General features: G+C 38.3%; 2 protein-coding genes across 4 annotated transcripts in view; both read right to left on the bottom strand.

The window, feature by feature from the left end:
* Positions 1-662: 662 nt before the first annotated feature.
* Positions 663-12,885, bottom strand: LOC133866622 (uncharacterized). Its single transcript, XM_062303208.1, has 6 exons — positions 12,291-12,885; positions 10,960-11,102; positions 9,812-9,955; positions 3,195-3,380; positions 2,706-2,830; positions 663-1,176 (listed from the first exon to the last, which is right to left on the bottom strand). The coding sequence occupies exons 1-6, from the start codon at positions 12,502-12,504 to the stop codon at positions 951-953; spliced, it is 1,038 nt and encodes a 345-aa protein (XP_062159192.1). The 5' UTR covers positions 12,505-12,885; the 3' UTR covers positions 663-950.
* Positions 12,886-13,682: 797 nt separating this feature from the next.
* LOC133865720 (agmatine deiminase) overlaps positions 13,683-24,281 on the bottom strand; it is a 46,634-nt gene continuing 36,035 nt past the window's right edge. For all 3 annotated transcript variants that reach the window (XM_062302166.1, XM_062302165.1, XM_062302164.1), the window contains 2 exons: positions 20,447-20,605; positions 13,683-14,070 (listed from right to left, as the gene is read on the bottom strand). In XM_062302166.1, coding sequence (XP_062158150.1) covers positions 13,963-14,070; positions 20,447-20,605 — 267 coding nt within the window. In that variant the 3' untranslated portion in view covers positions 13,683-13,962. The remainder of the gene's footprint in view (positions 14,071-20,446; positions 20,606-24,281) is intronic.

Consider the following 24,281-nt stretch of genomic DNA (forward strand, 5'->3'; position numbering starts at 1 on the left):
GTGCAGAAAGCAAAAAAAAAAAAAAAAAAAAAAGGTTTTGGAGACCCTTAACAAAGACAGAGACAAAAGCAAACCCTTTGTGTAACTGAAGCAGAGAAGAGCCTCGGCGCCTCGCAGTCATTACAGAGCAGTTGCAACATCAACAATATTCAGCTTTCTTTCTTTCCTTTTACTGGGTTTTTTTTTTACCACGTCGTTTGTTGTCACTTTTGAATGGCGTATGTGGAAGGATGACGGTGGCCTGAGGAGCTCGTCGATTTCTCATGCGGAACTGGGTAAGGAAAGTTGGTGGGTGGCGTGGAAATGTCTTTGTTTGTTTGTACAGAAAGTTTGGCAAAGGGAGAAGAAATGAAGATGCAAAGATTTCGCATTCTGTGTTTGGGTGCCGAGAAACGGAGTAAAATGAAAATTTCGATCTTGAAAAGGGCCAAACCTCAAAAGGCGTGCGACTAGGCTCACTTCTCCAATTCTCCGTTCTTCAATTTTTTTTTTTTTTTAATGAGTCGTGTCATAATCGGACCCGATTATGACCCGAACCCGATTACCCCAAATCTAAATCCTGTATTTTCGTGTCGTATTCGTGTCGAGTTCACGGATCGTGTCAAAAATTGCCAACCCTACTTACGATCCTGCAACCATATATAGTTTGAGTAGATCACATATAATTGTGCAAACAAAATCTAATCAAGGGGAAAGGGGAGAGTAGCACTTTAGTACATTGCAAGAGTGAAGAGATATCACTAGATGGCTGTGATAGAACAACACAATAAAATTAAACCAAATGCACGACCGCCAAAACTACTCCAAAAAGGTAATCTGTGTAACACTGACATGAATTGCTATTTCTTTCGTTGCCATTATCACTCTGAAGAAACATTAATAATCCAATCTGCTGATATTTGCATAGTCAACACCTACATCACACTCCAATGTGTTTCATTTCAATAGTCTCAATTAGAGAACTTTGCAATCAACTTGTCGACATGAATTACGATATCATCTATGCGAGGGCGGACTGCAGCCTGGGGCTGAAGCATCCACGTCACAAACTGGTGAAGAGCTTCTGGATATTGAGCCTTAGGTCCAACCGGCCACTTTACCTGTGCATTTACAATGGCCAACTGTAGGCTCCCTCCAGATTCTCCAAGCGCATATTCAAATGGAGATATCCCATACCTGTAATAATCAGCCATCAGAAACGGGTAGAATTGTTATATACTAAAGTTGCTTAGCAAATGTAGCTTTGCTTTGATGGGATAATCAATTTTCTCAAGATAATGATAGTAATAATTATATTAAGAAGAAGAGGAAGAAACCACGCTTGTAATCCATGAAACCAAAAAGACAAAAACAAAAAGTTCCACATAGTTTTTCTATAGCATTTTAATTGAATTCAGACATAAAGGCTTTATATACAACTTTGTCAAGTGTGTAAAAAATATGAACAACTACGGCTACAAACATATATACTACGTGCATGTGAGGACGCTGTACATTCGCGTTCCCAAATTGGCAGAAAATGGCAAACACAACTCCCAGTATCTTCAGGCAAGCATACATATGCCTTCTTTTTAGGTTTTCATTAGAGTGAGCTTCATATATATCCTTTTAAGTAATGAAGGCTGTTGTTAGAGATTATTAGTATTTTTGTATATTTATCGATCTAGTGCTTTAAAGTAATAATGATTGGCAGGGGGCAGGACATCAGATCTTTTTATTTTATCAGGCTGAGGCCTAATATCTGACATAGGACATATTAGGGAAATCTGTCTAAGTGTACTTGTGGTGGGCTTTAGATAGGAAAAGTTTAGATCTTGGGTTTGTAAATTGAATTTTGGTGACTGAAACGGCAGATGACAGGTAGAAATTCTGGGTCACAAGGAAATTAGGTATTTTATGGCTGGTTTGGTGGCCTTACAGGTGGTAAAATATAGGGGTTCTACGGTTTTGATACGTACAGAAAAGACCTTCATTTGGGATTGCAAAGAAGGAAGAAAAGAAAAGACAAAAAGATCGTTGTTCAGGGCCTGTTTGAGCAGTTATGTGAACTTCAAAAGTGTGCCAAAGAAGAAGATGAGAAGAGATAGAAAGAGAAAGACACTCTTGCCTCGGAACTCAAATAACTCAATATTCCAGTAACCAAAATCTCTGAAATCTTTGAGAACTTTGAGCACAAATATGTAATATTACACTAGTAACCTTAGGACTCCTAGTTTTACTAGTAAACTAAAAACCTAATGAACCCAAATATATACTGCCTTAAACTTAAAAAAGAAAGAAAGAAGAAGATACCTGAGACATTTAAAATCTACCAAACAATTCTGGAGTCAACTCAAATACCTAAATGACCTCAATTCACAGGAGTTGTGAAAAATTGTGGATCTGCCCATCATTGCAAAACTAACCATAACTTTTAAATCAAAAACTGATTTAAACCTAGAATACTTCAATGACTAGACCTTTAAAATCATGCCACTTGCTTCAATCGGTCTTAAGATACTGATCAGTTAAGCTAGACCTGACCAGTGAGGTGTGTGTATATCACTAAAGATAGGCATCCAAAAGGTTCAGCCCTTGAGATCCCTAAATAAAGCCCAAACAGTTCAACAAAAAGTTCCCAGTAACGACACAAGGTACAATAAAAAAGCTGCTCAAAATCAGATATATAGTAATAGTAACCACAGCAAAAAAGGAATGGTCCTCACATTATTGCATACAAAGTGCATCCTAATGACCAAATATCAGTTCTCTCATCAATGTCTGCATGGCTGGGGCAATCCCATAACTCAGGAGCTCGAAAAGGAGCCGAACAATGCTCAGATGCCCATTCCTACACAACAAGAAATGAAATCACCATCAGAGTATTAGAGTATCCAATGGGTTAATTGAGATGAAAATTGTGCTTAATTATACTGATAAGTTTTAATTATAACAGCAAAGGTCCAAGAGGCTGGCACTGTCATAACAAGGGTACAGAATATGCAATAAATTTTCAAGACATTTGAAATCAAGAGTGAAAGACTTAATCTGTAGAGCAAAATGTTTCTCTTGATGATATCATATAAACTACAAAACACACACATATGCAAGTGTCCATATATGAAGTTTATTGTCAAATTTACAAGTAATGCTCAAAAACTGAAGTTGCATCATGATTATATAAAAAAGAAAGAAGAAAGTGACAAAACAAGCACCTGCAACTGTAGCGCCTCTGAACGGGAACGAATTTGCCTCCTTGCAGGTCGAGCACTGCCAAAGTCCATTAATATGGCAAGAGGTGGTTGTCCTTTTCTATGAGTTATAAGAACATTACCAGGTTTGACATCATTATGTGCATATGGAGGATCAAAATTGTGCATATGCTTGAGTCCTGCACAAAGCTGTGAAAATGATTTTTCTTTGTTAAAATGCTAGCAATGCATTTAAGTAATTCAGAAGCAATTTATGACATTAATATATCCAAAAACTAAAAAGAGAAAACATAAAATTCACAAATGCCTCTAAGATAGAACCTAGGACACAAGATTAAACCATGAACATCCATATTTCTAACATATGTACCTTGAGCAGAAAACTACCAAATGCGACTCTCAAATAGAAACTGACCAATTTTCAATGATTGCCACCATGTTGTTAGAGGATTTCTGACAGAAGATGGAAAACATGGTATTGATAAGATGGATACTGTTAGAGTTGTTATATTTTATGTTAGCTCTTTAATCTTATAGCTTAAGAGCATTCTTGTAATCTTGTTATATTTACCCTATATAAAGTGCTACAGTGAAAGGGCTTCAATACGGGTCCAAAAACTTTCTCACACATTTTCTCTCTTGTCTCTTCCTTCACTCTTTCCCTTCAACTCTAAAATTCACTTTTACACTTCAACTTGCTATCAGAGCCTCCGATCAACTCATAGAAGGCTTTGAAGGTTGTGGTCGGATGACAGAGGCGCTCTGATGTCAGCATCAGTATGCTAAAGTCATTGCTGACGCCATCACTCAAACTCCGGTGACCACATGGTTTGAGTCATTGGAGCCTTCTTGAAATTATGGTGATTTTTTCGGGAATTTTTTGAAGCCATCTGATGTGAGTTTTCTATTTTCCAATATTTTTTTTGGATTTTCGCACCTTTTTCAATCTGCAAATCTGGAGCTGTTTGGCGGTTTTTTGCTGCTTGGGTCTCCTTCCATTGGGGCTGAATAGGGTGTAGGAAGTCTGATTTGCTGCTGGTTTGTTGCTGTATTGGGTTGTTTTGGGTTTTCGTAGATTTCTTGTTTCACGGCCGCGTGCATTTTGCTGAAAGTTGGTAAAAGGTGAAGCCTTTGTTGTTTTTTGGTTGGGTTGGGGAATTTTTTTTGTGTGGTTCTGGTTGAATCTTGGTTGGTTGACTTTGGTTATTGTTCAAGTTTATCTTGGTTGTGTTGATATGGCTGCAGTAAAACCACCACTACTCCATGATGATGATATGCCTAAATCAATTATCACAAAAAAAAAATGAATGGTCTGAATTATCTAAGCTTGGGCACATGCTGCGAAAATCTTCCTTCATGGAAAACGAAGATTGAAAGATTTGACGGATGATCCATCTGATAAGGGAGATAAAACTTATGAGGATTGGATGACTGAGGATTCTGTTGTTATGGGATTGTTGTGGCATAGCATGGCATGGAACCCCACATTGCTACTACGGTTGAATTTTGTGATTATTCTAAAAAGATTTGGGAATCTATTGCAGAATCTTTCTCGCATCAGAGTAATGTTTCTCGGGTCTATGAGAAAATTTTCACTAGTAATGTTTGGGAGACCATTGTCTGAGTACTATAGTACTCTTTAAAAATTTGTGGGATCAATAAATGCAACATCGTCCCTTTACTACTGATTTGGAGCAACATAAGCGACATTTTTTTTTTTCGATAGGCAATAAACGAAATAGCATTAAAAAAGCGTAAAGGCGAGGATACAATTTGTTGGATTTTAGCGCGAAGAAAATCCTTTTAAGTAAAGTCTAACTATAAGGTTTTCTCTAGTTCTATACAGTCTTTGTTTCCGTGGAAAAGTATTTAGAAAGTTCAGGTTCCTCCGAGAGTGGCTTTCTTTGTGTGGACGGTGACTTTAGGGAAAATCCTAACTTTAAACAATTTACGAAAGAGAAACATTATTGTGATAGAGTAGTGCTACATGTGTAAGACTTCTGGAGAGTCCATTCATCATTTGTTCCTACATTGTATGATTGCTACAGAGTTGTGGAGTACGATCCTGCAGCTGTTTGGTGTGGTGTGGGTAATGCCGCACATTGATACCGATTTGGCAAATGGCTCCATGTGGTGTGTATGGAGGGAACGGAATACATGCAGTTTTGAAGATTGTGAGACTGGTTTGAGTAACTTGAAAAAAAAGCTGGTGATACAAACTTTGTTTATGCGGAAAGTGAAACTACAGTCTATGTTTGAGTGTTCTTATTCTGATTTTCTAGATATGTGTTCTCTTTTATCTTTGAATTAGGGGTATCATGTATACATCCTGTGTACTATGGGTTGTGCCCCTCTGCACTTTTTGAAATATACTTTACTTATAAAAAAAAAAAAAAAAAAAAGCATACATGGAGTATACAAGGACACCAAAACAAAAGAAAAATAGAAAACAAAGGAAGAACACCTGAAAAAACCCAAAAGACAAAGAAAAGTCTACATTAAACTCCCAACCTCTGCCTCTAACCTGGCTAGAACCCACTCCCCTAACATCAAAATTGATCGAGCATTCTAGATTCTTGACCTCTCTTTTTCTTTTTTCTTAGGAGCAGAGACAGAGTGCTGCCCCTCATTAACTAAAGTCAAGAAATCCAGAAAACCCTTCTCAGACCCCTTGTAAGAAACCCCCATCGTGCGAAACACGACCTAGCATCTTGCACTACATTGGGAGGAGTTTATGATTGCTTCCTTGCTATTTGGTTTAGACTCTGATCTACATGGGTTCAAAGATCAAATTCTTGCTAGTGAGACCTTACCTACAACTGCTAATACTTATTCTTGATTATTGCGCTCATCATTGGGACAACATTCCACTGTCACTTCCATGGAGTCTTCTGCCCTAGTTTTGAGTAGCGGTGACCGTGGTAGTTCTTGTGGTGGTTTTCGTGGTGGTCGTGGAGGTTGTGGTTCTCGTGGTGGCAGTCGTACTGGTGGACGTGGTGACAAGAAGTACGATCATTGTGGTGGCACTAATCATACTGAGCCTTATTGTTGGGTGAAATATAGCAAGCCAGATAATTACATCAGGTCATTGATGAAACTGCTTAGTCACAGCCTACTTCTACTTCTGCTAGACATATAACTTATGGTTCTGATTCCCGTGGTGCATTCACCACTCAGCTTACCGAACTTGTTCAGAGCCTGCGTACTACCCTTCCTTCTTCTATTGCTACATTAGCTGATTCAGGTAATGTTGCATGTGTGGCCAATTCATCCCTGTCTTGGGTCATTGACTCCGGCGCTAATAAACATATATCTGGTAAATTATCTCTCTTTTTTGATTTGATTCTTGTTCAACACTAAATTGTTTTAGTTGATGGTTCTTCTCGGCTAGTAGTTGGGAAAGGTGTTCTTCATCCTACCAATTCTTTATCCTTACCATCTAGTCTCTATGTTCCAGATTTCCCCTACTTCTTGACTCTTTTAGGATCTCAAGACTAAGAAGATGACTGGTTCGGCGCATGAGAACAACGGCCTTTATTATCTAGATCTTGATGGCTCATTTTCTCTCGTTTCATCGATCTTGAGTGCTATGGTCTCTCCTCTCCAGTGGCATTTTCGTTTGGGTCACCCATCCTTGGCCAAACTCAAGTCAACACTTCCTGCTTTGAGCCAAGTGTCCAGTTTAGAGTGTGAAGCATGTCAGTTAGGGAAACATCGTAGTTCATTCCTAAGTAGAAGTCATAGTTGTCAATCTCAGTCTTTTGATGTGATCCATACAGATATATGGGGTCGTTCACGCATTTCTACTGTGAATGGATTTCTTAATTTTGTAATTTTTGTTGATGATTACTCTAGGATAACATGGTTATTTTTGATGAAAGAGTGATCCGAGTTACCCCATGTTTTCTCTACATTCTATAATGAAATTTTGTTCAATTTAATAAGAGTATTAAGGTTCTTCGCTCTGATAATGCATTAGAATATACTCAGTCTGTTATGAGATTGTTTTGTGGTGATCATGGTATTATTCATTAGACTACTTGTGCTCACACGTCTCAACAAAATGGTGTTGCTGAGCGCAAGCATCGTCATTTGTTGGATGTTGCTCGCACACTGTTGTTCAATATGCAAGTACCTAAAGATTTTTGGGGTGACGCTGTTCTCACTGCTTGCCATCTTATCAACCGTATGCCTTCCGCTGTCCTGAATCATAGGTCTCATTTTTCTCTTTTATATCCAAATCGTGCATCTTTTCCTCTTACTCCTTGTGTGTTTGGCTGTGTCGCCTTTTTTCGTGTCCTTGATTCTCACCAAGATAAGTTATCTCCCCGGGCTTGTGTGTTTTCCTTGGGTACTCTCGCACTCAGAAAGGTTATCGTTGTTATAGTTCTAAGTCTCGTAGATACTTTATGAGTGTTGATGTTACCTTCTTTGAGTCCACCTCCTTCTCCTCACCTGGTCAGTGTTTGTCTTCTCCTACTCTTCCATTACCTTTACCTTCCCTTCCTAATCCTCCATTGCAAGTTTATCGACGATCTCGAGATAGGCGCGTTGCTTCGTTTAGTCCCAACACTACATCTTCTTCGTCTGAGGTCCCTGCCCCATCCTCCTCCCCTTCAGATACTGATGATTTACCTATTGCCTTACAACGAGGTAAGTGTACTTGTACTCAACACCCTATTGCTCATTTTGTTTCCTATCATCGTATTTCCTCTTGCTTGCGTTCATTTGCGTGTGCCCTATCCTCTATATTTGTTCCTTCCTCTTATAAGCAGCCTTTGGATTCATCTGGATGGAAGCATGCTATGGATGAGGAAATGAGTGCACTTCACAAGAATCAGATTTGGGAGCTTACTACTCTTCCCATTGGGAAGCAAAAAGTTGGTTGTCGTTGGGTTTACACAGTTAAGTATCTCCCTGATGGTTCTGTTAAGCGCCTTAAGGCGCGATTGGTTGCAAAAGGGTACACACAAACATATGGTGTTGATTATCTAGAGATTTTCTCTCCTGTGGTGCGTCTCAATTCTATCTGAATTTTGCTTTTTGTTGCAGTTAATCGTTCTTGGCCTTTATACCAACTTGAAATCAAGAATGTTTTCCTTCATGGAGATCTTTAGGAGGAAGTATGCATGGATCATCCCCTTGGATATGTTGTTGCTAGTAATGAACACCTTGTATGTCAATTGTGAATGGCTTTTATGGTCTTAAACAATCTCCTCGTGCCTGGTTTGATAGATTCAGTGCTGTTGTGGGTATGGGTTCCAACGCTCTAGTTTTGATCATTTTGTCTTTGATTCATCACTCCTCCACTGGCACCATTGTCCTGATTGTTTATGTGGACGACATTATCATCTCTGGAAGCGACTCAACAGGTATTGCTGATTTGAAAATCTATTTGGCTAAGCAATTTCATACCAAAGACTTGGCTGTTCTTCACTATTTTCTTGGGATTGAAGTTGCTCGTTCTTCTCAAGGAATCTCTTTATCTTAGCAAAATATGTTCTTGGTCTTTTGTCTGAGACTGGTCTCTTGGGTACTCGACCTATTGATACTCCTATGGACTCCACTATTAAACTTGATGGTGAGCAAGGTGCTTTGTTTATTAATATCGGTCGATACCGTTGACTAGTTGGGAAGTTAATTTATCTTACTGTGACTCGAGCTGACTTTATTTATGTTGTTGGAGTGGTTAGTCAGTACATGCATGCTCCTCGTCAACCTCACTTTGATGTTAATTGTTGTATCTTGCGCTATTTGAAGGGTGCCCTTGAGACAGCTGCTAATTTGTCTATCACTGGTTTTAGTAACGCTGATTGGGCTGGAAGTTGCTCTAATAGATGGTCCAGTTCTGGCTACTGTACCTTTGTTGGCGGAAATCTTGTCACCTAGCGTAGTAAAAAGCAGAATGTTATTGCCCGTTCTAGTGTTGAAGCTGAATATAGAGCTATGGCTCATACTACTTCCAAGATGTTATGGGTTCGCTCTCTCCTTTGTGACTTAGGTCTTGATGTTCCTACTCCTATGCAGATGCATTGTGACAATCAGGCCGCTATTTTTATTGCTAACAATCCTGTTTTCCAGGACTATACCAAGCATATCGATGTTGACTATCATTTCATTCGGGATTTATTGATGCAAAAATAGATTGTCACTCCTTATGTTCTCTTTGAAGATCAGCTGGGTGATATTCTCACCAAACCGTTACTTCGTGCCTCCTTTCAGTGATTCTCCAACGAATAGGCATGTTTGATTTGTATGCTCCAGCTTGAGGGGGAGTGTTAGAGTTGATATATTTTATATTAGCTCTTTATTTTCATAGTTTAAGGGCATTCTTGTAATCTTGTTATATTTACCCTATATAAAGTGCTACAGTGAAAGGGCTTCAATACGGGTCCTAAAACTTTCTCACACAATGTCTCTCTTCTCTCTTCCTTTACTCTTTCCTTTCAACTCTACAATTCACTTTTACACTTCAACTGATACCCTAGGCAGTATCATGCTATTATTTTCTTCTCCAAATACACATTCCATGGAAAACAAATTCTCTAAAGCTAAGAAAATTGAATTGCAGTAGGAACAGTATCGAATGAAGTAGAACAAAAAGAAGTAATTTTATTCACCTGCCGAAATATATGAAGAACATCTGAGGTAGAAAAAACCTCCTTTTTAGCTTTCATGGCTTTGGAATTGTCCAGTAACGTTCCATCCAAATGAACTGGAAACAACAAGTATGCTTCATGGTTCCTAGATCCTTCTTGTGTAGACTGTCAATGAATAATATAATTTAAGCCAAATACTATATTTAGAACAGAAATGGAATTGCATATGAAGAAAATATTGGACAATGGCTAGTCCTCCACAACCCGTCCCCCACCCCGCGCCCCCACCTCTCTCCCCACCAAAAATAACCACAAATGAAGAAACATTATATAAATAAACCATGTATATTTCTCAATGAGGCACGTAACAACACTACTTAGATAAACATTGACCCAAAGATGAGAAAAAAAGTGCTCATTAGGTTAGGTTAATCTTCCAAACATGCCAGATTAACTACAAGTTCCAATTAATAAAAAAGTAACAACAAAACCTTGTATGAGCAATAGTTTACATGATATGTAACAACTGTGTACCATGGAATGTTACTGTACTGATCATGACATACTAAAATACAGGACTAGCATGATATCTATTAGAACATACTGAAGCACGAGCATTACCAATCAATTATAGGTAGAATTGCTCTTGCTTTAGATTGGAATCACATAAAATTTTAGCAGGACCTGTTATGAAATGAATAATGTGCAGAACAAGCTGCTATCGGACAAATAAATGGTAGTGCCCATAATCTAGATAGCAGTTTGAAAATTAAAAACTCCAGCTCCTGTTTTAATTGAAACATTCGGGTGGCTCTCTCTACGATACGGTAAATCTAGATAGCAGTTTAAAACTTAAAAAAACTTGTCTAAGCACACTATAACATTCATGCCATGAGATTAAAATATATATAAATATGCAACTCCAGGATAACTGCCAAAGCTTTACCATGTTTCCTTAAATTTAAACCTGTTCCAATTTCTTGCAGCTCAAAGACCAATGTCAAAGCGAAAACTGTACTTCAATACCATTATTAGTTTTATACTGAAGCATTCTACCCAAAGCAACTACTATATACCATTTATCTCAGTGTATCTGTCCAAAATTTTATTTAAAAAATTAAGAATAATAACTACGAAAATAGGTATGAACAACCATTCCAAGTAATTACCTTAACAGAAATGATAGCATGATCAAGAAGTGGAAGCAGATTCGGATGGCTGAATAGCGATGAAACACGGATCTCCTCCCTGACCAACTCCAACTGTTCAGTATTCTGAATGAGAACCTTTTTCATAGCATAAGTGCCATCATCTGCCCAAAAAAAAAAAAAAAAAAAAAAAAAGAAATTAGAAAAATATTTAATTTTTTTCAATCAACTGCCTGCCAAGAAAAAAGAAAAAAACTATGATAGAGTATTGCCCTGTCAATCTTGTTGGGGTCTCACCTGTTATCACCTATATTAAACTATTTGACTCCACTAGTTCGAATTAAATTGAGAGATTGTTGATCTTATAGATTTATTTGAACGATTTCGATCTACAAGCAATCTCACCAATATATACAGAAATAGGTGGGACCCCGTCAACATCGATGGGGCTACATCACATCATAGTTTAACCCATACACTTATCTAAAGCTAAACATTGGATATATATCAAAGACTACTTGCTCATAAAATTGAATAAAAAAGGATATTATCACTTTTATCAACATGGAGATTATTACGATAACCCTACTTCACATAGCCAACAATCCCATCAAATAGTTGGAACATCAACAACACAGAAAAAGAAAGAACAAGAACGTCATATTCCAAATCTATTGAAATGTATGTATCAATAGATTGAAAATAAGCACCCAAAAATGATTAAGTTCATTTTCACTCGAAAATCAAAGCCAACAAAGTTCAGAAAGAAGAGAAGGTAGCCATATCTATGAATCCAGAACCGCACAATTCTTAGAACGCGATTACAAATAACCAAATTATATGAATAAAAATAGTATACCAGCAAATCTCATTCCAAGCTTCATAAATTAAATATAATCATGGACACTAACAATAGAATCCCAAATACAGATAAAATAAATAACGAAGAATAACAAGAACAGCAAAACCCGAAAAATTAGAAAACATGAGAATGCAGGGCTGCCGCAATATTCTAAGATCTAATATAATAGAAAATGCAATAGTTCCAACAGAATTCCCCTATCACAGTTTTAGATCATCAAACAAAAATTCGAAAAGGCCAATATTTCAAAATTGAAATTCACTCAAATTATCCAATTCAATGGCGAGAGTCAATCAGTTGCGAGTTCAGCCACTGAGAAACGGTCAATTCAGATTCATAACTCAATGACCCAGATCACAAAATCCCAAAACAAAACCACTTATGAGCTAATGGAAGCAAAAATAAAACCATTTTTCAGATTCACGCCCAAATGACCGAGATCACAAAATCCCAAAAATTGGAACATGGAGAGGAAGAGAGGGATTTCTACCAGAGAGATGAGAGGAGTCCTTGACTTTCTTAGCCAAGCCAGCAGCAGAGGCGGAAGCGGAATCTGAGAGCACCTCCTTGACGAGGAAAACGTAGGCGAAGCCGCCCTCCCCGAGCTGCCTCAAGATCCTGAACCGGTTCTCATTGATCCACACGTCTCCTCCCCCGTTCACAGCGTCGTATAGAGCATTCAAACCAGAAAATGAGCACCCCATCTTCTCCTTCTCAACCTTTTCTTCTTTTAATGATATGAAATCAGGTTTCCAAACAAGAATTTTGAAGACCTGATTTCATGTCAATGGCAATGAATTAGGAGAGGGAGTTCTTCTTGTACTGTTTTTTCGGTTTTTGGTTTTTAATTAAAAATGTTTGGGTGTCCCTCTCAAGTTTCACTTCTTGGATCTCTCCAATCTCAACCATACACATGGTTTGGTTTTTATTTTCTCGAGACGCACCAGATTTTACTCGGATCACGTTGCTTCCTTCAGTTGGCCTTAATAAAAATTAAATCAACTTTTTGGATTTGTATATTCACCCCTTAATTTTCTATAATATAATGATTGATTTCCAAAATAAAAGAATAAAAAAAATATACAAAACACACGAGAAAACATTTCTATCCCTTGACATTCCAATGGAACAAAGACACGATTGTCGTTTGATGATAAATTAAAAGCTCAACTTTTAAATATATTATCTAAATTTAATACAGAATTTGAAGAATTATTACAAATTGATGATAACAAAAATATATATATATATATATATATATATATATATATATATATATATATATATATATATATATATATATATATATATATATATATTGTGAATTTGGAGGAGTTTCATATAATAAAGGTCTTTTGGCTTCTTTTTCTTGATTTTCAATTCTTTCTAATTTTTTATTAAGAGGTTTTATACATGTATTAGTAAAGTTATTCTGCTGTATGATTTCATTATTATTAATACTTGCTTTTTTAAGAGGAGATGCAACTAATTGTGATTCTCTATGTGTAATAGATTCATATAGTGGAATTATGAATATTTGGAGTGCGAATGGCAATGTTGTGGAAGAAAAAGACTTTGATTTTGTCAGATTAAGGTTATTATTTTCATTTTTTTTTTTAAAAAAAAAAACATGTTAGACATAAAACAACTCTTTTACAGCAAATTAACATGCTGACATGATAAGAGAGGATGTTAATTAATTATTATTATTTTCAGTGGGCGGATGGCTCCAATCACATTGTAAAAAAGAGTTGTTTAGCTTAGTGAAATAAATGGTCTGGGACCATATAAGCAAATGAATGGTCTGAAATCACTGTACGGTGACTCTTTTTTAAAAGGTATGGCCCACTTGGTTATTTCGTGTGGGTCTTAAGAATTAAGATGGCACAAAATAATAATAATAATAATAATAATTCAATTTAAAGAAATGAAATGAAGTGCAAATTCCTCCCAGAGAGAGAGAGAGAGAGAGAGAGAGAGAGAGAGGGAGTGGCAGAACAATTCATATTCATATATAGCACCCTCCCTAAAGAGTCAAGGCTCAAAGCTTATTAACAGCATTAGTAAACCTGAGTGGGGGCAGATTAGCATCTGAAAATCTCAATGGCAACAACCGCATAATCTCGATATGAGTATTAATAAATCCATGCCCAAATGTTCGTTCATAAACGATCACCATTCTGGAATGGAATGGATGGTTGTTGTTGAGTAATGCAATGTATGTTTCCACCCCCCAAAACAATCTCTCTCGCTCCTTCGATTCTTACCACCTGAGACACCCAAAAAAATTGTAATATTTTCACAAAAACGTCAGTACAGTTCGATTAGGATATATATATATATATATATATATATATATATATATATATATATATATATATATATATATATATTAATATTATTAGATACAACAAATGCTAGCTGGAAAAAGGGACTCCTGATTCGTTAAAAAGGAATCAACACAACCGACCCCAGTTTAGCTGAGTTGAGTTGAGTTCTAGGATTTCAACTAAGGAAATAGCAATCCCTACCATTTTCCAATTACTAGTATTTCTTTTCTGCTGATCACAACTATTCTTTCTATGCATGCTCCCACACTAATTTTGCACTAAAATATTTATTCTGCCTACTAGTTATGCTCTCAAAACAAAGATGAACACCTACCTTGAACATGCATTTTGCAGGGACCCACTATGAGACTTGATCATTGGAAGTAACATATTCTCTACTTGCATCACAAACAGAATTGCACTCATAGTCCTTCTACAAGAGATGACCACATTGCTCCTCATATTTTTTATATCTTACATATTCCTAATTATCATCATGATCATGAGCTGTACCAACTTTGAAATTCTGTGCTTGAGAGTGTTTGCAAGGCATATTATTTCATATTTTGTTATTAATGGTATTTATGTAACTATTCTCTTCAAACTTAATATAAATAATATAGTGATGTTTGAGTAACCCTAATTTTGTGATGTTTCCATCAAGTATATTAGCACTAATGATTAGCTTGCCGACATCTTCACTAAGGGTCTCTCAGTTCTGCTCGGTTTTCTTTTTTACGTGACAAGCTTATGGTTTGTTCCGCCCCCATTAGCTTGTGGGGGGCTGTAAACAATATCACTGCCACCTCAGCAACTAACATGCAGATACAGCCTCACGTCCAGATACATGTGAAGACTCCTCTCTAGTGCAGAACACTTCTCACCATCCAACGCTTTCAACCTACTCGGATAACAGACTCCTAACTAATAGATAGTATCTATAGATAGGATTCTGTAATTCAAATATAGATAGATAAGAATTCTGTTTCTATGTTTGTAATTCAAACTCTAGATGGGTTTACAAAACTGATCACAGATCATGTAACCTCTTCTTCTATATATACGTTACTATACATCAATAGAAAGTATTGAACTTCAAAGTCTATTATGAACGACCCCCTTTGCGGATGAGCATGAAGTTTCCAACATGTCTCTTGAGTATGCCTTGACCTGTTACAATGATCACAAAAAAGTTTGTCTTTCTCATCAAAGGGAGAGCCTATTACCTTCCCACAAACCGTGATTCGCCAAACACAACATGCCTTGACACATACACCTTACGAGAAACAGGATCTAGATAGCGATACCAAAGATGACTAGAGCTATATCCCAGAAAAATATAATGTTTACTCCAAAACATTAATTTATGAGTGGAGTAAGGACGTGAAAGTGGAAAACAGGAACATCCAAAGGAACGAAACAGGAAATAATCGGGACCTTTTTTAACGAGTTTAAAATATGGTGAAACATCTCCAAGGACCGAAGAAGTAAGACGGTTGATTATAAACACAGATGTGACAAATACATCAACCCAAAATAGAGGTGAAAGATGAGATTGAGCAAGCAAGGACAGACCCATTTCCATGATATGATGATGCTTGCGCTCGGCCATTTTGTTGTGGTGTGTGAGGACAAGAGACACGGTGAAGTATGCCATGAGTGACCAGAAAATTTTTAAATTGGTTAGGCATATATTCACCACCACCATCACATTGAAATTGTTTGATGGAACAAGAGAACTGATTTTCCACGAGATTTAAATTGGACAAAAACTGTGAAAACATCCGATTTATTATGAATGGGATACAACCAAGTAAACCTGGAAAAGTCATCAATAAACAAAACATAGTACAGAGAGCCACCTAATGACTTCGTAGAGCATGACCAAACATTTGAATGGATGAGATCTAAAGGACACAAAGAGACACGAGGAGAAGATTGAAATGGAAGTTGCTTGCTTTTGTCAAGTTGATAAGGTTTGCAGACACCATTCAATTGCTTGATCCCATTGACCGGAAGGGAAAATTGCTACAACAATTGAGGCACAACTTGCTGAGAGGTATGACCGAGTCGAGAATGCCACACAGCTGTAGAAGTCTTGACACCTAAGAAAGCAATCAAGTCATGCTGCTTATTGACTAAAAAAGACTGCAAATGAAGAGGGTAGAGACCGCCTTCACTCCAGCCTTCCAATAGAGTGAGTCCTGTGTGGTTGTCCTTAACAAAGTAATGAAAACCAGTGAGGAGAAAAAAACAATCATTATCTCAACAAAATTGATTAATGGAGAGAAGATTAGCATAAGCTTGAGGACAATGTAAAACTTTAGAAAGATGAAAGGAAGATTGAGTATGAAAACTCATAGAACCAGTGTTTTGGATACTCAAACCTGTGCCATTACCCACGGCTACACCTTCAGATCCCAAGTATGGCTGTTGTAAGGAGAGATTCTCAAGGTTGGCAGTGGTGTGTTGATTCCAAGCATTGTCAGCATACCAAGGACCATTCTCAGTAGCTTGGTTGGAGTTAGCTACCATTGCAGACAGTTGAGCAGGAGGGTGGCGACCTTGGAAGGCATGATCCATCCTATGAAAGCAATCCAACGCTTTATGACTCAACTTCCCACAGATTTGACATGGGAGTCTAGGAGCGACAAAAGATGAAGTAGGCTAATATTTGGGAGAAAAGGAGGTAGGTTTAGTAGCAGGATAACGCTTGCCTGAGGTTTTAGGCTTACGGTTTTGGTTGTTGGCATTGGATTTGGAGGAAAACATGGCAAAATGGTGATTATCAGCAGTAGTGGAAGCGGTTTGGCTATCCAATAAAAGCTTGTAAGAGAGCATTCATCTTGAAACCCAATAAAATTGAGGGATTTGTAACTAGAAGCAACAGACAGGGATGAGACAACAGGATTGAATGAAGGGTGAAGACCACTAACCACATATCCAATAAGAGCATCATCAATAACGGGTTGACCAATAGCTGCAAGTTGAGCAGAAAATTGCTTAGCAGTTTCAATATAATCAGTGCAACTCTTAGAGCCTTGATGCAGACTCTGAAGCTAGCGCTGAAGATGAAAAATCAGGGTCTTGGAATGAGAAGCAAACCGACTGGAGAGTGAGTCCCAGACTTGCTAAGCGCTGGTGACACCAAAGGTGGACGACATCGCTTTCTCTGTGAGAGTGGCATTAAGCCAAGAAAGAACAAATTGATCTTTCTTAGTCCAAAGTAGATAGTTTGGACTGAGGGTAGCAGTAGCTTTCCCTTCGTCATCCAGGACGAACTTGGAAGGGCACGGTTCGGAACCATCCATGAAACCCATCAAGTCGTTTGTCTTCAAAATTGGAATTACCTAGTTGGACCACGTGATGTAGTTGGGTCCTTCCAACTTGAAGGTCTCAAAACCGGTTCCTTGGACAATAATGGGTCTTTCCCTCTCGATGTTGAATACGTGTTTGGCCAAAGTTGCCACACGTAAGGAGACGTGTTGAAGTGTCCCATATCGCCAAGAGATACATGACCTGGGCACTTTATAAGCCATCGTGTCCCCTCCTCTCTCAAGGCGTCTTTTGAGAGTGAGTTAGGCCCATAAACTTTTATAGTTCAGAAGGTGTAACCCGTCCCTGTGCTAATCACTCTTCTTATATTGCCGGGCTTAGCAAGAAAGAAGTAGAAACACTTTGTCGGCTTATGTCTTAACTGGAAACATCCACTACTACATCCTCCTCCTTTGCCCATACAGATAATTTAGCCTTTGCTCTGAATGCATCCTCCACTGAATCTGAAGACCCTTGGATCAATGATTCAGAAGCCTCCAATCATATGACAGATTTGTCTTCTCTGTTTTCTTTCTATAATTTATGTTCAGGCAGGGGAAAAGTTAGAATAGCTGATGGTTCTCTATCACCTGTGCCTAGAAAATGTTCCATTGTTGTAACACCTCCTATGTTGCTTTCATCTCATGTACCTGACTTTGCTGCTAATCTTCTATCTATTGCATGTATCCATCTGTTACTCTCATCAATTGTTTCTTTTACGACCAGGTCACGGGAAAGATAATTAGCAGTGGTAACCTGAGGGGTGTCTTTACTACCTAGACTCTCAACTCCGGAGGGGTGAGTGGCTCAAATAGGATTATCATATAGTATGGTTAGATGACTCGATAACAAATATCTGGCTTTGACATCAACGACTGGGTATCCTTCATTTTTGTTATTGCAGCGCATGTTTCCTTCTCTATTTTTGCACAATAATGTTTCAAAGTTTTAGTGGGCATGATTCTTTCAGACCACTTTTTCAAGGGCGGCTGCTTTAGGTGAAAGGCTTTTGCTTGTCTTGTCCGGTGATGTCAGAGTGCGGGGCGCCCATCTACCTGTCGGATTTTAAGCAGGTGCAGAGATATATAAGCCGTTCTCCTCGATGAATGGGTGTTCTCCCCAGTTTTTACATGGTATGTCTTGGAGGGACTGACAATCTTCTTGGGTCTTTGAGATAGGCAAATCTTTGAAGGGGGATAATTCTGACGGAGGGGTTGTTTTATACCCCAGAGCAATGCAAGTTGCTAGGTTGTGTTATCACACGATGGGGGTTTCTTACGGAGGATTGAGAAGGGTTTTCTGGATTTCTTGACTTTAGTTGATGAGGGACAGTGCTCTGCCTCTGCTTCTAAGCAAAAAGGGAAAAGAAAGCTCAAGAATCTAGAATGCTCGATCAATTTTGTTACTAGGGGTGTTGGTCCTAGCCAGGTTAAAGGCAATAGGGCCCTTGTTGTTGCGTAAAGTAGCCCAGGTTTCTTTGAGGGCTCTGGGTTTACGTGGTAGGGTTGGGTTTTTTTTTTGTCTTTTCGATTTCTTCGGGTGTTCTTTCTTTGTTTTCTGTTTTTCTTTTGTTTTGTTGTCCTTGTATACTCCCTATATGCTTAGGGGCGTCAAACGTTTTTTTAAAGCTATTTCTTTGCTTATCTATCAAAAAAAAAAAAAAAAAAAAAAAAAACTATGTTGGGTGACATCCAATTAAGTTTGATGTGGTCTCATCCATTTTCACACTTGATAGTAAGATAATTTTATTGATTCAAATTGTTCAAATAAATTTACAAACTAAGAGACAGGGTCCAACTTTTGCTTCAAGTAGTGGAGTGCAATGATTTATATCTTTACTTCTATTTGAACAATGATTAGTATAGCATTTATGAGCCAGAAAAATAACCTCCATTTTTGATAAATAAAAGCATTTACTTTATAAATCTATTTTGTTCCTTTTCATATAAAATGAGCTGAATCTATGAAGTAGCCTACATTGTTAAAACTTCGATCATAATTTATCCCTGTTTCAATTTTGATATTTTAGGAAAATAAAATGAGACAAGTTAGAATATCCATCCAATTTTTAAATACATCAGCTATAAGATAAGAGTTAGGCCCCGTTTGGTTCGCGGAATAGACCCCTAAAATGGAATGGCTATTCCTATGGAATAGTCATTCTTTTGTTTGGTAGGGGTCTATTCCTTGGAATATTTATTCCCATTGGAATACCTATTCCTTTACGAAGAGGAATACCTATTCTTTTAAAAAATAAGAGGAATAGCTATTCCTTGGGGTAAAGGCAATATTTTCCAGAAAAAAACCATTTATTATATTTTATTTAAAAAAAAAAAAAAAAAAAAAAAACCAAACCTTTTACTGGCTGGCCGGCCACCCCATATATGGATCTGGGGGTGGTCGCACCACCCTCAAAACACTTCGTGGTAGACCCCCAAGGCGTTCCGGAGGTGGTGCAACCACCCCCAGCGCTTTTGGGGGTGGCCTGTGCCACCCCGGATTGGCTTTGCGCGGCCACCCCCAGTCCCTCAGGGGTGGCTGGCCACCCCCGACGGGTATTTTGGGGGTGGCGGAGACCACTCCGGGGGTAGTTGCGGCCACCCCCGGCTCTTGGTGGGCGGCCGACCACCCCAATGGGTGGTCGGCCACCCATGGGTTTTTTCTTTTTCTTTTTTAATAATTTGATTTTCTTTTTTTTAAAAAAAAAAACGTGGGGTTTTTTTAGTATTTTTGATTGAATTCCAATTAAAATATATGAGTTCTTATCAAACTAAAGATTAGGAACAGCCATTCCATTCCGCCACCTTCTATTCCTAGGAATAGCTATTCCTTTTTCTAATGGAATAGTCATTTTGCAAACCAAACGAGGCCTTATAGTTGACATGTCAATTATTCAATCAGGATATATTTAGCAATTTGTCTTCAAAAAATGGAATTGGACCCCTCCACAAATTTTCAAATGAAAATTGTATATGTAAATTGAACAATAATATTTGCTTACTTCATGATTTGGAAAGGCTAGAGAAACAACATGAACAGCTTCATCATCCCACTTTTGGTCTCCAAACTGTGGTAAGATAATTGCTCCATTGGCAATGTAGAAATTCACATATGAAGCGGCAAGTCTGGTACCTGGGAGTCTCAGTTTAGCCTCACCATCCTGTTTATAACATTGAAGATTAGAGAAAATGATGCACTAAGATTTAGAACTCTCATTTGTTGCACATAAACCATTTCCTAGATGATAGAACAAAAGGTTTAAACATCAAAAACATATAGTCCATATATTCAAGTGAATTTTCTCTTTTTCACAGGGCAATGATAAATATTGTTATTGAAAAAAAGAAAGATGGAGAGTAGAGAAAACTGTATCAGACATTCTGAAAGAGGGTAACTCTATCGGGCATTCTTAAAGAGGCTTCATTAAAAGATCTACAATGACATGGGGACAAAAAAAAAATGCATCAGATCTCCAGATTAGAAGCTGCAGCAAACCATCTTCTATTAATTTACTTTTCTTGAGGGGAAGAACTGGAGGAGAGTGACCCATTATCAATTGTACCCTCGGCAGTGAGTGTGGGCAAGGAGCCCAGCTCTAGTGTGTCTCCTAGATGAGTGGTTGAGCGGGTGAGCGGTTTTTACAAAGTCGTAGGGTTGTCGTGTGATCGTTTTGAGGATAAGTTGATGACACTTTTTGAAGAGATTGAAGCTACTAGAGATCAATCAATAGCAGAGACTATGTCTATGGTTACCTCCACATCAGGGCTAAAAGGCCAACGGGAGAGAAAGTGATGTAGGGAGATTAATAGAATGAATAAACAAGGATTTAAGAAGAAGAAGACACAGAAATAGGAGAAAAGAAGTAGAAATTAAGAAAGAGAAGAAGAAGAAAGTCGAGAGAGAAAAACAAAGGGCGGCACACGCTCAAATTAATCAAATTCTTCAAAACTGTCTTAATCTCTAGTTAACAGTGTTTAAATAGTAGATTGCAACCCTAATTAACCCTAGGAGGGTTATGAGTGGGCAAAATAACTAAAACAAATAAAGGCTATAATTAAGCCCATTATTACAACCCAAATAAATAAATAACTAAATAAAATAATAAGATGTCCGCATCAGAAAGCGTTTGGATTGTTCCATTAATTATTATTAGCGCACAGCATACTCCTAGTGTGATTCAATCTCTTAAAAATCCTAGTGAGTGTGCTGATAGACTCCCGGTTGATCAAACCTCCTAGTGAGTGTCGATAACACAACCGGTTGATAAGGATAAGATTATCTAGAGGAGATTTACTTGTAATTAGATTTCTACCTAAGAGTTTGTGTTAGATTAGAATGCTATAAGCTAAGGCTTATCGTGTAAACTATACTACCTTGTATGATCTATATATAATTCTATACACGCTCACTAGATGAGCAAGCTTGAAAGCCAATATACTCTAAAATTCTACATGGTATCAGAGCAACTATAGACTCACATCTCCAAAAAAAAAATTCCCGATCATCATTATGTCTGCCTCCCCGGATTCCTCCTCCAAGTCTACTTCATCCAACGTCCTCTTCACTGTCCCAAATATGAACCATACCTTGAATATCAAGCTGTCTAACAACAACTTTCCTAGCTGGCGAACTCAAATTTTGGCATTTGTTAAAGCCAATGATGCGTATGGATTCCTGGATGATACAACTCCACCTCCATCCCAGACCATCCCGAATACTAGCACCACTCCCGATGCCCCTACCACCATGGCTAATCCCGACTTCCTTCTCTGGTGTCAACGTGACCAAATGCTACTCAACGTGTTGATCTCCACGCTCACTGAACCGTTAGTAGTTCATGCCGTTGGCTCAGCCACTGCTCATCAACTTTGGATGACTCTTGTCTCCATGTTTGCTTCCCAAGCACGTTCACAGGTTATGCAAATTCACTATCGCCTTGCCACAGCCAAGAAAAGTAGCTCTTCAATCACAGAGTATTTTCAATCCTTTAAAGCTATGTGTGATAATCTTGCTGCTGCCGGACAGCAACTCAATGACTTTGAAAGCACCTCCTACCTTCTTGCTGGTCTCGGATCTGAGTATGATCCCTTTGTCACATCCATCACCACTCGATTGGATCCTCTCTCCTTAGATGATATTTATGGTCATCTACTTGCTCACGAGATGAGGATCGAGCACAATCTTTCCCCTACTGAGGTTTCCCCTCCAATGGCTAATATTTCTACTCGGGCTCCCATGAATCATGGGAGAGGATACCGTGGTTGAGGTCGCACCATGTATAGAGGCAAAGGACCGTCTTCTGGTGGCCGAGGCAGAGGTAATTATTTCTCCCAAGATCCTGCTGCTCCTTCTCGGCCAATCTGCCAACTCTGTGGCAAGATTGGTCACACTGCTCCAAGATGTTATCAACGACCAGACCCTGCTCTGGCTGCACCTTCTCCTACAGCATACTCAAATGCTCAGGCTTATTACTCCTCGCCTTCCCTGCCTTCTGAAGAAAATTGGTACCCGGATATTGCTGCAACACATCACATGACAAATAATTTTCAGAATCTGAATCTCTCAGCAGATGAGTACACTGGCCAAGATTAGATTTGCATAGGGAATGGGTTTGCCTATTTTACGTTCTAGTTCTGCCTCCTTATCTCTCTCTAATCGTCCATTCCTATTGCAGAAATTACTTCATGTCCCTACTATATGCAAAAATCTCCTTTCAGTTCACCAATTTGCTCTTGCAAATTCTGTTTTCTTTGAATTTCACTCTTCTCATTTTATTATCAAGGATTGCAAGACCAAACGTCCAATCCACCAAGGTCAACTTAACAATGGTCTCTATCAACTCTTCCCCTCGAAAGTGCCCACATCTACATCCCAAGCATTCGTTGGTGATAGGACTACATCACATCGTTGGCATAAACGTTAGGGTCATCCGGCCCTTCGGATTGTCAACCTTGTTCTTTCCAAATTTCAGCTTACAGTTTCAACAAATAAGGCACATACACCCTGCACTGTCTGTCCACAGGCCAAGGGTCATCAATTGCCATTTTCCCATTCTACTACTACTATTTGTAATCCCTTAGACTTGGATTATTCCGATGTTTGGGACCCTACCCCACATCTTTCAATAAATGGAAATCGTTTTTATGTTTTATTTGTGGATGCTTTTAGTAGATTTACTTGGGTGTATCCTATCTCCTCTAAATCCGATGTCAGGTCTGTCTTCCTAAAGTTTCAAACTATGGTTGAACGCCTCCTCAACACCAAAATTAAAAGTGTCCAATCTGATTAGGGTGGCGAATATCGTAATCTCAACAAATATTTCCAAACAATTGGTATTAATCATCGTGTGTCCTGCCCTCACACTCATCAACAGCAAGGGTGTGTTGAGCGGAAACATCGCCATCTCACTGATACAACCCTGACACTTCTTGCTGATAGCTCTCTTCCAAAGAAATATTGGGATGAAGCTTGTTTAACTTCCTGCTACTTAATAAATCGGTTACCAAACCCCTTGCTTGGAAATATTTCTCCCTTTCAAAAACTTTTCTCTCAAACTCCTGATTATCAATTTCTAAAGGTGTTTGGTTGTGCTTGTTTTCCTAATCTTAGACAGTATAACTCTCACAAATTTTCTCTTCGGTCTAAACCATGTGTGTTCTTGGGTTATAGCTCTCACCATAAAGGCTATAAATGTTTTCATCCCGAAACTGGTCAAATTTTTGTTTCTCGGGATGTCATTTTCCATGAGGAAGTGTTTCCTTTCTCTCACGCCAAAACCAATTTAGAATCCTCCCCAACAGAAACTTCTTCCTCAAATTCAGTCTCTATTTCTCTTC

This window comes from Alnus glutinosa, chromosome 4 (genome assembly GCF_958979055.1).
Source record: "Alnus glutinosa chromosome 4, dhAlnGlut1.1, whole genome shotgun sequence".
NCBI lineage: Eukaryota > Viridiplantae > Streptophyta > Magnoliopsida > Fagales > Betulaceae > Alnus > Alnus glutinosa.